Source organism: Lingula anatina, chromosome 6 (genome assembly GCF_051362555.1).
Source record: "Lingula anatina isolate TDL-2025a chromosome 6, LinAna3.0, whole genome shotgun sequence".
Classification (NCBI taxonomy): domain Eukaryota; kingdom Metazoa; phylum Brachiopoda; class Lingulata; order Lingulida; family Lingulidae; genus Lingula; species Lingula anatina.
The window spans coordinates 22,941,754-22,955,305 of NC_141772.1; the positions used below are offsets into that span (position 1 = coordinate 22,941,754).

Here is a 13,552-nt window from a genome sequence, read left to right on the forward strand (position 1 = left end):
GGAGGAGAATACAGCAGGGGAGATAAGGTACTAGAACAGTATGGGAATGGAGGTTGATAACGGAAAGAATTTAACACTGAAATTCTCCTTCCTTAACAGGCTGTCAGTAGTTTAAATTACACTGTGTCACTGAAATATTCATCAAACCATTATGAACATAATATTTTGAAAATCACAAAACTGTTGAAGGGACTCCTTAATTTTTAACCAAAAACAAAAACATTTCAGAAAAATGCACTCAATTTTTAGAAAAATCTCCCACAAGTCCAGGTCCAATCATAAACAAAGAACAACAACCAATTCTAACATTCAATATGTCCATGCCACTACCCAGCAGACGCCATTCAGGCTACACGAAGGTATGGCATTTCCTTCGGGGTCTTTCTCCAACTGCTGCTTGGCATAGCGAGGAAATAGCTCTGAAACCAACTCTTTGGATGAATCAACCGAGAATACGTCTGACCAATAAAACTGCAATCTTTTCTCAGAGATTGCTCTACGTGCTCTTTTCTTCTTATTATATGTGGGCCTCTTTTCTCTTTTGTGAAAGTCAAATTTGCACTTTCTTACCCTGCAGACTCGTAAAGAACCATGAAATAGAATGTTTATTTCTAGAGGATATCTACTGGTTTATGTTTGAAAAGTTTAACTTTGGCCTTCAAGGGGCAAAGAAAAGGTGAGGGAAATTTCACGCAAACTGGTTGTAAAACAATAGAAAATTGTGATATTTTGATCCAATATTTACTATGTTTTTAAATGGTTACTTCTGGAAACACTTGCCCATGTGGCCTAATGACCTTGTAAGCAGGGATCACTGGGTTTTGATGATGTTTTGGGGTAAACTCTTCAAACTTAACAATGAAATTTCAGTTGACAGTTTGGAAATCATGAATACTGACATGTGCAACAATGATGTCAAAAAGTGGCAGTTTTAAAACAATAAACGTTCCTTAAATAGAACAAGACAGATTGAAGTGTAATTTCATGCTCATCTGAGATTACAAAATACATGCTTATTTCTTTCAAATAACTTTCCAGAAATTCATGCACCCGACATTAACAAGTCTTGCAAATTTTAGGACTGAGGCTACAAAAAGTGATGCTGCAGTCACAATAAACAAAAGGTCAGAGGTCAGTACTGTCCAATAAACAGCTGAAAGTTACCTGAGTGTACAGGACTTATTGCATATAATTAGCATGTAATTAACATATCATTGTTCCACAGTTGGTCAGTGACAAGGAAAATTCCACTTCAATCCATTGTTCTCTAGATTTTTAGATTCACATCCCCATTTGTCTAGACATCCTTGGGGTTACTAAATTGGGCAAAACCTAAATCATCTATCAACAAGTCAAATGTCCAGCAATAAGAGAAGAGATGCCATATTTCAAGTTAACTGAGTTTAACAAGCAACATTTAAATTGCAGACTTAACAGATTCAAGAGAATGGACTTTCATAAGTGCAGTTAATAAGTTCAATGTCTGGTGTTGTAGACAGCTAAGAGTCCATGGAAATGAAGCTATTATCAATGGGTGCTTGAGTTCAGAACATCAGGTGACTGGATGGGAGTGAAAATGGAAGGTGGGGGGGGGGGGGGTATGAATGTCCCTGCAAGTTTTGGGTAATTTCAAAACAGATGCAAAAAAAGTATGTAGTGAGCAAAAAATACTATAAAAATATGGTCTAGATATATGCATTCTCATTCTACTTAAGTACTCAGTGGCCACTAACGAATGCAGATATGCATGCACGCACATACATACATACATACATACATACATACACACACACACACACAAACACACACACATACAATCTTTTTCAGTGAAAAAGACATAGACATAAAAGGATTTTTCACAAGGTACAGATCCATTCAGGTTTGTCTGTCAATCTCCACAGACCACCTAACACCAGACCACCAGACACTGGCCATTTACAACCCCCAATAAACCCCCCTGTGTGGTCTGACCTAATTAATGATCCAATTAGACAGTCTAATTACACCAGGGTGGTCATGATCACCCCCTTCCTTCCTCCACTTCACCTCCCACTTCTGATCATCACCCACACCCACTTAAGATTACATTGTCCAGTCATTATGGTCAGTGGGGGTCGCCAGATAGAGTGGACGAGGTGACAATGGGCCCTGATTGCTGTCAATAGGTTTGATAATGGGACACAAAGGAAGAGCTGCAGAAAACAATCTGACAAGGGGTTGTTGCCATGCCCTGTGATTTGTTATGACAAAGAGACGGCAGGAATAATTTTTTTCTGAAATAATATGAGGATTTTTTCTATTATCATTGTACAAATATTACCAATGATGTTATAAATTCTATTATTTTCACTTTCTGCCCAGGTTGTCATTTAATTCTTTTGATATTTATCATTTTAATATTATTGCAATATATCCTTCAAGCTCTAATTGCTGTAAAATTCTTCAAATCCACCCTCCCCTTCTATGTTAAGTACCAGATCACCTCTCATCCAGGGATACCCGTCATTAAGTCTCAACACACTTCATTAATTAAAAGAACAATTCAAAGTCCATCTCAACCACAAAGACCATTCCCTTGACAGGGGTAATGGTTCATAAATTGAATTTATCGGGCAGTTGAGGGCTCCGTGTATATTCAATGTGCTCTTTTCTAATGTAAAAATTGTGTTATGTGGATTTTAGGATAATTTTAGATATTTTGACCCAAACTTTTGTCCTGGTGAAGTAAAAAGTATGGCGACTTTTTTGATACAAGGTCAATGGCAATACAGAATAAAAAAGTCACTTATCAGAAGAGGAAAAAGAATTGAAATTCAAAATGTAAATCACTCAATTAAAAGTACTAAGTTATGTTAAATTCACATAAACTGTAATTTACCTTGATATTTACTTTGCCAAATTCAGAGATTCAGTCAGGAAATTTATCAAGGCACTAAACAAATTCATAAATTAAACTTAAAACAGAGACATTACAAAGGACAAAGACACTAGCATACATGCAAACCAGGTTGGATTTCCTCAGCACTAACTATCTTAATTGATTAACTACTTATCTGGAGGAAAATTATCAAATATTTGAGCAAGGCCAATACCACTGGCCTAGGTAAGTAGCCATAATGTAGGGAGACATAACTCTCTGGCCTTAATGCAGCTTGCTATAAAGACAAAGAGAGTCAAATTCAGCAGCTTTGGTCTGATTCAGGCAGCAAACTAGGACAAGCAACTTCTGAAACACGCTTGTTTTTTTTTTTTTTTCACTAACAGCAACCCATGTTAAATGTGCCCACTAACACAAGACTTTATCTGATAAAAGAATGCTATTAATTTGAAATCTTTATTGTGTGTAATTGTGCACACGCTAGTTCAATACATCAGTATATATAAGACACTTTTAATGGCTATTAACTTTATTTCTTTGAATGTTGAGATGGTTTTCAATTTTTTTCCTTTTTATTGAAACAATCTTTATGCTCAAATAATTCATTGGAAAGGAAGGCTGTCTGTCACTCCCACCTTCCTTTACACATATGAACTGCGTCAAGGAAGACATCAAGGCAGCAACTGTCACTTCTGTAGCCCTGAGCGAAGGCAAAACATGACATAACACAAGCCTGATGAGCACTGAAAATGTAGCACACATCAGACTGATCATAATTCCAAAAATAATGTGTAAATGAAACAAAATTTTTAACACATACAAAATTCACAATGTTTGGATTTCAAATTCAAACTATAAATTGCTCATGTAGTGGACAAAGATCCCTGCACAAGAGGTCATGACCATAGCATAATTCACAGCATCCTGTTACATCCACCTTGATATTGGCAGGCGGCAGGATTCAAAGGTTTTACAAGAAAGACAAGACAGTTCATGTGCTCTTGTACCGCATGTCAGAGGCGTTTCTTTATACCTTGTAAAGTTCTCTTCAAAGGCGTTGTCTACTTGGTTCTTTTGCTGTGGCTCAGCAGGCGTTGTGTGGAGGTGTATAGGATGTGGTGGAGTGGGAGAAAAAATAGATACAAAAAACTGGGACTTTTGAAAATCAGAACAGGTATTGGTGAAACATACGGTCTCTCTCTCTCTCTCTCTCCACATATACACTGCCAAGTCCATTATTCTACTAGCCATGTTTGAGAGAGAGAGAGAGAGAGAAAGAGAGAGAGAGAGAGAGATTCATTCATACCCTACAACTGAACATTATCCTCCTTACTCCATATTACCACATCTATCATAACCAGACCCTGGACACACAAAATGGGCCTCCCATATTTCAATTACACTCCTGAAATGCCTATATTTAGCTAACATTACCAACACTCCCAAATTGCTCAGGAATCTAACCACCCTCAATCAGCCTCACAATACACCCAGCCACCCTATCCAGGGTAGGATGAAAACCATTTTCCACACCAGGGCACATAATATTAAAGAAATTATGTCATATGCCATGTTTGAGGAAAAGAACCAATGGCCATTATTCCAACAAAAATTAATTCATGAAACTGATTAGTTAAAATTCACCAAAAAGCTAAAATTCTGCTGATAAGTTGAAAGATCCCATGGGACCACATTAATACATCAACTCCCCTAAAAATATATCTACTCCAGTTCTTTCAGGCAGGCTTTCTTTGCCAGAAAGATTTACAGTAAAAGTAAATTATGGTCAGGCAGTTTCCGTAGCCCATCCATCTCTCCTCATCAAGCTGTCATGCTGACCAACTAGCCATCATTTAGTATTGATGGACTCTAATAGAACTACTCCCCTGCTCTTTTTCTTGACAAAACCTAAATTGACCACTTTGACCAATGGGTCAGTTGTTACACTGACCAGAGCCCTGTTTCCACTGTGGTATAGGGTGGATAGAAAATATTGGGCCACTACCAAGCGAGTATGCTCAATCTATATAGTTAGAACTTGTATTTCTTCTCTTTGTTTCTTCTTTGCAAAAAAAAATATATATATATTCTATCATTGATAAAAACATATTTGTGTATATATTTTTTGTATATTTTTCATTTCCAATAGGCAAATATTTTATATGATAACTATTAAGCCTGTCACTATATACTGTACATAATAAAACATGTCATCCATTCTTTCTCATACACATCATAAACTATCACATTCATCCTCATCATCAGCAGTACAATACAAATATAAAAGCCAAGTCCAGCGTCAAAGTGTTCTTCCCAGGTGTTCATAAACATCTGGTCACCCCTGCACCTTCTGTTGTCTCCTCCAGCTGGTCTGCTGGCCACTGTCACTGACCGCTGTGGAACATCTTAATTTAATGGTTTAATATGGGGGAGGGGTACCTAGTCACAGCCCAGTACAATAGGAGCACATATGGGCAGTATCCTGGGCAATATGTACAGATCAGACATGATATTAGGCTTTAAGAAAAAAAAGTAGGAAAAATGGCTTTGTGGTCTGCCTCTCTCTCTCTCTCTCTCTCTCTCTCTCTCTCTCTCTCCCCCCCCCCCCCCCAAGTATGTACTTGACTTGGGGTTACAAAAAGAGGTTGCATCTGGGAGGGGGGGGGAGGGGGGAGGGTACGTATCTTCTTTTCTCCTAAGGGTCACACAACACCCATCTACTTTAAAAACATCCCAATACTGTATTATCTGCCAAAAAAAATTCCACCAACACTGTAAAGACAGCTGACTGGTTTCACAACTAAAATATATATAAAAATGATCAAAGAAAACAAATAAATGCCTGCCATCCGCATGTAACAAAGGTGCCCTTTGGCCCTGCCATATAGAGTTTCCCTTCCTTTCAGAATCACTTAACCTTTTATTAAACCTTCTGTCAGTTGACAATCTAGAGTGACAAGGGTCCACAGATTAAAAACCTATAACTTTCCATGTATTTCTAGAACTACAACATATTCTGCAGGCTGCTAGCCAGCTGCTGGGTTAGGCCTGTTACATGTAAATGACACTATTCCTGGCCCATCTAGTTGCTCGAGACAGATTTACATTTTCAAAAATTGTGAAAATTTCACATTTTTGTTTTTTAGGAAAAACATTAATACTCTGCGTGAAAAAATGCACTCTTTCTTTGTATGAAACCTTTTTCCCCAGTGTCTTAGAGAAGACTAATAATGATTCCATATCAAAGTGTCAACTGTGTCTTTTCAACTTCAGCCAAGTTGTCTTCTCTCTAAACATATACCTTATGAAGGGAAATACAGTCAATTTATGTTAAGCCATTAGGTTCAAAATGTTCCAAAGGACCATAAAAAATTTCACCTGGGTTCCATGTCAATTCTGAAGCTGGGAGGGCTAAGGGGGTGAAAAAGGTCCCCTTTTTCAGACCCCCCCCCCCCTCCACTTTGAGATTCCAAGCTTCATATCAGCCTGTACACTCAGTATGTTCTGAGCCAATTTTGAAACTGACTCGAACCAGGTGCGTGCCAAGTTAGATTCAGTTATTCCAGTATAAACTTGGGCTATAATTAATTAGACAACTGGCGCTGATGTCCTGTGACATAATTATCCCACCAACATCGTGCTGTAACAGCACACATCACATGGGCGGATAAAGGTTACCGTCATTAATTTTTTAACCTGAAGCATAAGCGATATTGAGAAAGGAACATTAAAGATAAATGAAAAGTAGATATTCGTGTCCCTGCATTTCTGATGATGATGCTAATGATGATAGAGATGTATTTCCCTTGTCCTGGTGGATGTATAACTGCTCTTTAGTCATCCAATGTGCATCAATCACCATTGTTACAAGATACTCATTACTGAAAGGGTGTTCTTTGAAAAATGTTAGTTAGGACTTCCTCTCCTTAACTAGCTAATTAGCGAACCAAAAAGTCTTATCTCAGTGATTATTTTTCCTCTGATTAAAAACATTTTTCAATGGCACTACAATTAAGGTATTCATACACAAAGTAAAACTCAGAAACCACTGGTTTTATTCAGCGAAATGCAATTATCAATAGCAGAATAACGGAGCAAATACAAGTCCTATGTCTTCACTCAATAAGTTAAATTCCTCAGGGTGTGGTTTCCACACACACAGAAGCCAGGGGCACCTTGTATCACCAGTCTCTGACATAAAATCAACAGCCAACCTCTTGATGCTTCTGAGAAATCACTGGCATTCACCAGTTGTTATCGGCAGTCCATCTTCCCTTCTATTTAGCCAAGGTAAAGGTTTAAAGCAATTAAATGGAAATTACACAGGATTGAAAGTTAGTAAATACTGACTAGATAAGCCATAGAGAAAACTCCTGCTTTTCTTGATGGACATTTTTTTTTTCAAAATGGGCGAGTGTTTAATGTGTTATCCTCCCAGATGGCCTTAAATGAACAGGTAAATTACCTGGAAGCTGGATGATCTATACAGGTAGGAAAAAATCCTAGAGCAGGGCTGACCAAGGAATTCAGAAGCCACGGAGAAAACTGAGAGAAAAATCCTCCAATGTTTAAAGGTTTCAAAATATCCCACTGAGTAGCAGATTCAACATCTTTTTCCTCAATTTACTATTTAATTATCATTACACACAGTCAGGGCTGATAAAAAACGGGATGTGGTTCATCAATCTGGATAGAAGTGATTTGAGAGGGTGGATTCCTGTTCTAGGGCATTAAGTTTGTAAATATGGGGCCACGGACATGTATAAGTGTAGTTTCAGTGTGTTTTAATGAAGTGGAAGTTGAAGGTAAGCAAACCTGATCTAGAAGTGATGCTGGGTTCACCATGACAGTAGATCATTTTAAAACTTCTCTCTCATCAGTTTACACAAGTCTGCAGGTGACAAACATACTCTCCATTTAGCAGAACTGGACTGGTAAAACTATCTGCTGCAGTATGATCCTGGGGCTTTTAAATGGGGTTTTATTCATAGGTCTGTCTGTCTATCTGTTCATCCTTCTCTCTCTCTCTCTCTCTCTCTCTCTCTCTCTCTCTCTCTCTATATATATATATATATATATATATATATATATATATATATATATATATATCTGTCTCTCATCATCATCATCATTATCACTCACTTACAAACATACATGTGCAGTCACTTGATTAAAATGCTTAGTTCTGCTTTTAAGAAACGGTCTTGCAAAGGATGTTCATCATGGTGGCGAACTACCCTATATGGCTCAATCCATCCCCCATCTCTCCCGATCTCTTCCAATCTTGTCCTGCGGGCTACTGGAAGGTGTTGCCGCCTCCATTACTCTATCTGACCCTGATGAAACCATTTCCTACTACTCCCAGCGTGATCGGCACTATAAACAACTTGCACTGTAATTTGGTCTAACACAAAGACTTTTATTGGACTTGTAAAAAAACACAGTGAGGGATCCATTTAAATTGCAAAACTGAAACTAAGTTAGTAAGATAAGACCAAAATGTGGTTCCAATTTGAATAGGGGATGGTTGTTGAAATGGAGTTAGGGTGATAGAAATGGCTTTGTTGAAAACAAAGAAACATCTGGCGACTTTGTGTTGAACTTTCTTTTCACGTTTTTAAAAGCAAGAAAATTAAAATTAAATATTTTTTAACCTGTTCTCAAAAAAGAAAGTAGAATGCCAGCAGCTATAATTATTGGTTAGGATAAAGTTAAACTTTTCAGTTCTTCAATAAATCTCCATTTCCACAAGATGAAACTAAATCTTTGAGGAATATACTGATAAAAAACCCCAGACATCAAACCAATCTCATCATGAAAGAAAAGCACACTACAAGCATGAAAAGGTATACTGTCTTTGCCACAAGGCAAAAACCTCAGAAGACTCACGATATTCCACTACACCAGTCACTTCTCTACCTTAAAAAACATAAACATAAAAACTGCCAGTCCATTCCAGTGAGTTTTAATGCCTCGCTCCCGCTGATGAACTACTGCACGTTAAAAGGTACACCAAAACCGCTGACATTTGAAATAAAAATTGCCAACAAGCAGCACCGCAGCTTAAAGACGCCAGCACTGGGAGGTTGATCCACAGATGACTTCATGGACATGAAGACGAGAGCAATTTGTACAATCGGTGTTAAGGCAGCAGAGAAATGAGTTGATTGCATTACCTCCTGTAGTATAACTATATTTAAAACTTTATCATATTATTGTTAGGCATGTAAAGGGACATAGGGTGCAAAGCAAGAGAAAAGAGAGAGAATATTCTGAAGACTGCCTTCACAATGCAAAAAGATAAAATAAACAGCATTCAGCTATAAGATGAAGCAGAGAAAATCATCTAACTTAGCATCAATCATGCAATTGGGAATACTGAATTTGAGAATTATCACTTCCCCATTCACCAAAATTGGCCCAATGGCTCCCAATTATGTACAGGCAGTCCCAATTCATCAGACTCTCCCTGCGTGGACACCTGGGGTTTGTATCCTAAACAGAAGGTAATCACTTCTCATTAACATCCACGCAGGTGCCCCAACTGCCCCTCATAGAGAAATACTGTGGCCAGGAGTATGGATATTGGAAATCAATTTACCTTAATTCATTATGATGCTTCCCAAACATAAGGTACTGACCTATACCCTCATAATCATACACAGCAGGGGCCCAATTTGGAAGATGTTATGGTCAGGGAGAATGAATGGTCAATATCAGCTCCACTGATAGCTCATTAAGGACCCTAACATTGAGGAGCAAATGTGGATTTTGAATTTACCAGGGTGCTAAAATAAACAGCACACAGCTTAGGTTGATATAGTCAACAAATACGGCCACAATGACTGCACACATACAGAGGGAGGGTTGGGGGATGGTAATATCGCTATTATTGAAAATTGATCTGAAACGGAGTGATTAGAGGGCATGAAGTAGCAGACTTTTGACCTCTGGGCCCATTGGAATAACTATTTAGTTCAATCTCTTGAGGGCAATTTTGCAGGGACCAAGAGTAAATTTCTCTGTTTTCCACCCAGCCCATTCTTCCCATTCTATGAACTGTGTAAAGAGTTGGGTCTAGTACAAACAATGTTGTATAAGCATTGTTGGCTATTGTGCTAGCTATGCCGCAGGTCCCCCTTTGATCTGACTACGCCAGCTTTACCTTCTCTAACTTCAATAATGACTTGAATAGGATTCCTTTTGATCTGTGATGTTTTAATAATCACCAAGCCCTTTCTATCAATGTAGCCATAGCGGTCCTTTTCAGGGTCCCCTTTCAAACTCTTCCCACCGTTATACTATAGATGGAAGTTAGTGATCTGATAGTGTAAGAAGAACTCTATTTTCTGACAGGAAATAGTAGAATTTTCAAATCTGGGGGACAAGTGGATTAGACAAAGGTTCTATAAACACTCAGGTTCATTCATCCTGTGCCCAAACTTGTGTAAAAGATCAGTAAGATTACACAAATCACAATAACATGGGGCTTTTTGAATGGGGCTGTCTCCACTGAAGTACACACTTCACCTCAACACAGGGCTAGAGAAATGTTAAAAGACATGTACAAATATAACTCACCCTGTCTCATTCTCTCTCTCTATATATATATAATATATGTGCAATTATAACAGGCCTATTGTCAGCAGTTTTAAATGGAGTTCTTATTCTGAAAAAGAGGAACTTTTTATGACCCTCCAAGTTGGCCAAACTTAAGTCATGACAAAACTTAGATCAAATTTTGATTCAGAATTGGACCTTTTCAAACCCACCAAATTTCTCCCCTCCCCCATATCAGTGCCCATATCGTAAGCTTGAAGCGTTAAAAGTTTAGCGTTTGTCATGATGGCTAAGCATGAGTGGCTCCCTTTTATTGAGTACCCAAAAAGAAAAAAAAGTGTCACATTTTAACAGTTAAGATTCTACAGCTACTACTAGGTGACAACCGACCTGTGTCAGCATGCTTCACTGGAACTTTTCTTAACCTTTTAAAAATGCAACTTTTATAGAAGCAACAGAAAACGTAACAGTTGAAGAGTTTAACACTTGAGCTAGGCGCTTTCACCAACACAATGGACAAGCATGGATGACTCCCTCTTCACATTAAAGAAAACCACAATATTTCCACACTATTTCTCTGCCCTGATCTGCACTCCCTACTATAGGGTAACAGGATCCCTATAAAACCCCTCTCAATGAGCAAACCAGGGTTACACAGTGGCACCAAGCTAAATAAATCACTCACTATCAAAGAAAAGGCAACTTACTTTTAGGATTATAAAATCCATCCTTGTCTTACTTGTGTGTGTATATAGTCGGGTATTTCCTTCACTGTGTTCTCTCGATTCCTCTCTCTTATGACATGGCTCCTACGAGTTTTTTTTTTTTTTTTTTTTTTTTTTTTTTTATCAGCTAGATTCCAAGTAGAAACTAAATTACTCAGCTTTTTTTGCTGTGGAGAAATCAGTAACAAATCCTGACAGTGCTGCTCTTTTCCGTTGAAATGCTTGCTCTGCTGCGTTTACTTCTTTCACTCCCGCAGTAGTACTAACTGAAAGTCTGCAGTTAATATGTAGTTGCTGAGGCAGAATTTAACCAGAGATTTTTTTCAAGACCTGAAAATTATTCCAATCTGCGTTGAAAATTAATCAACTCCACAAACAAGGCTGCATGCTACTCCAGTAGCTAGAGTGCACTAAAGTGCAGGTCCGCTAGTTTATAAATTTCAATATCAGTAGCATCACTGGACTGTACATAGACAGAAGAAGAGCAGTATTTAAAATCTTAAAAATCCCTTTTAATCAAACCATCAATACAATGGCATCACTATGGCCTCAAAAGTGTCCCCAGCAGAAGCCACTCTGACTTTGGAATCTGTCCACCTAACGGCCTCCAACTCCAACCACCTCCTCTTTTAGGAAAATAACTCTTCCTAAACTCCTCAAAACTATTTCAACCACGTTGAAGTTTGTTTGCTCCCAGTGTGAAAAGCTGTGCGGAAGGAGAGATAACGCTGGCCAAACCAACATGAAAACAGCCGTATCAGGACTGGCAGTGGACAGGGGAGGGAGGCTTGGGGCTATGACACAGGAAGGTCCACGACTCTCCCGGACTGGTGACGACTGTATCAGGGATAAACCACCACAGCAACTCCTGCTTCGTCACTGGGCTGCATGCCTCACTGACACCAATAGAGTATCGGTCCCCAGTGCAGGGGAAATACTTCTGTTGCTGAGCTCTATGTAAAGCCTGTGACGGGTTATTAACGTCCCTTTTAGTTTATTAACACAGGTGAGTTAAATGGTTAAACTTTTGTTCCTTTTTTTCCTGTTTTAAATCTTCAGTTAAAAACACCAAACTCCTTTCTCCCTTTTAGTCTTGGCAACTTTTACACCTCCTCCCGTTGAGATAATCAAATCACAATCAATTTCTCATTCTTTTCTCTCTATCTTCTCTTAATGTTATCCACGGAAGCTTCATTAAAACTCTCCCCTATTTAACCTCCTATGCATGCTGCTGTACCAAACCACACAGTGTATTTCCCAGCAGGAAAGGATAAGTACAGCCCCTCTGCTTGCTAGCTCTGCTTTGCTGCCTGCCAACTCCTCTCTCTCTCCTCTCTGTCCGACAGCTGCCTTCAGCACACTGTGGGTAATCACATGCAAAGTGTTACCTGATCCAAAGCTGAGACTAGCTGCTGCTGCTGCTGCCCATCTTAATTCTCAACGCCGCCACTAGATGCCACCACCTTACAGGCTAGGGGTCAGAGGTTAATTTGACCTGAACTTGAATGGTCAAATAAAAATACCACCGGGCAGTAACAGTTTGTAATCTAGAAACCTTATTGTTGTGTACTGGCAGTTATGAACAATGCTGCCAAATTTGTACGTAAAAAAAAAACAAACAAAAAAAAAACGTTTTAATGCCAAACATTGGTAATTTTAGACAATTAATCTGATCAAGCAAATTTACAAACTCAAAACTGTATGTATTAAACAAGAGAGAGCTCAGAACTATTTCCACTTGTAGATAACGCTACATTAACCTATCCATTTAGTTTCCAAGTTCGGAGGTTAGATTTTAAAAGAACATTCCTCTCAATGACTTTAACATGTCAGACATTATGTTTGCAACTGAAAAAATGCTGCAGCAGTTGATGAGCCTTGAATTCTATGGAGAAGATTTCTTTCTCAGCAAGTGGTCTGAAAATGTGGTAGTAGCATAAAGGAAATGGAAGAATGCTTCCCTTATCTCCTATTATAGAACTTGAAAACAGTTCCATTCAAGAAAATGAGGAATGTGTATAAGTTTGGAGGGCTTAACAGTGAGGTACTTCATTTCTTATCTCCTGCAGACATTTTCTGTTTATTAACTCATTTTTCACTTTTTTTTATTTTCTAAAGTTCACACCTCCAGATTTTCAAAACCTGCCAACAAAATGCTCCAAAAAACATTTCAGGTAAACAAAAATACAAATAGTTTGAGAATAACAATTTAAAAGAGTGAAATGTCAAGGGATTTTTTAAACTAAATAGAAAGGAAAAAGGGGTAAAAATAACAGCCACAGGTTTAAAATCTGCCAGTAATTATCTCCTGGCACATGTTACAATGATGGACACATGTCTGTCATAACGGAAGAATCTTTCCAAACAGAAGCTATAAAAACTTAACATG

The 13,552-nt window shown here is 38.3% G+C and overlaps 1 protein-coding gene across 2 annotated transcripts in view; it reads right to left on the reverse strand.

Annotated features, from left to right (window-relative positions):
* Nucleotides 1–13,552, reverse strand: part of LOC106163365 (E3 ubiquitin-protein ligase PDZRN3) — a 152,378-nt gene that overhangs the window by 67,811 nt on the left and 71,015 nt on the right. The window contains exon 1 of one of the 2 annotated variants that reach the window (XM_087015659.1): nucleotides 11,146–12,552. The exons of the other annotated variant lie outside the window; for it this stretch is intronic. Coding sequence (XP_086871785.1) covers nucleotides 11,146–11,166 — 21 coding nt within the window. The 5' untranslated portion in view covers nucleotides 11,167–12,552. Of the gene's footprint in view, nucleotides 1–11,145; nucleotides 12,553–13,552 lie in introns of those variants that run through there. 2 annotated transcript variants of the gene reach the window in all.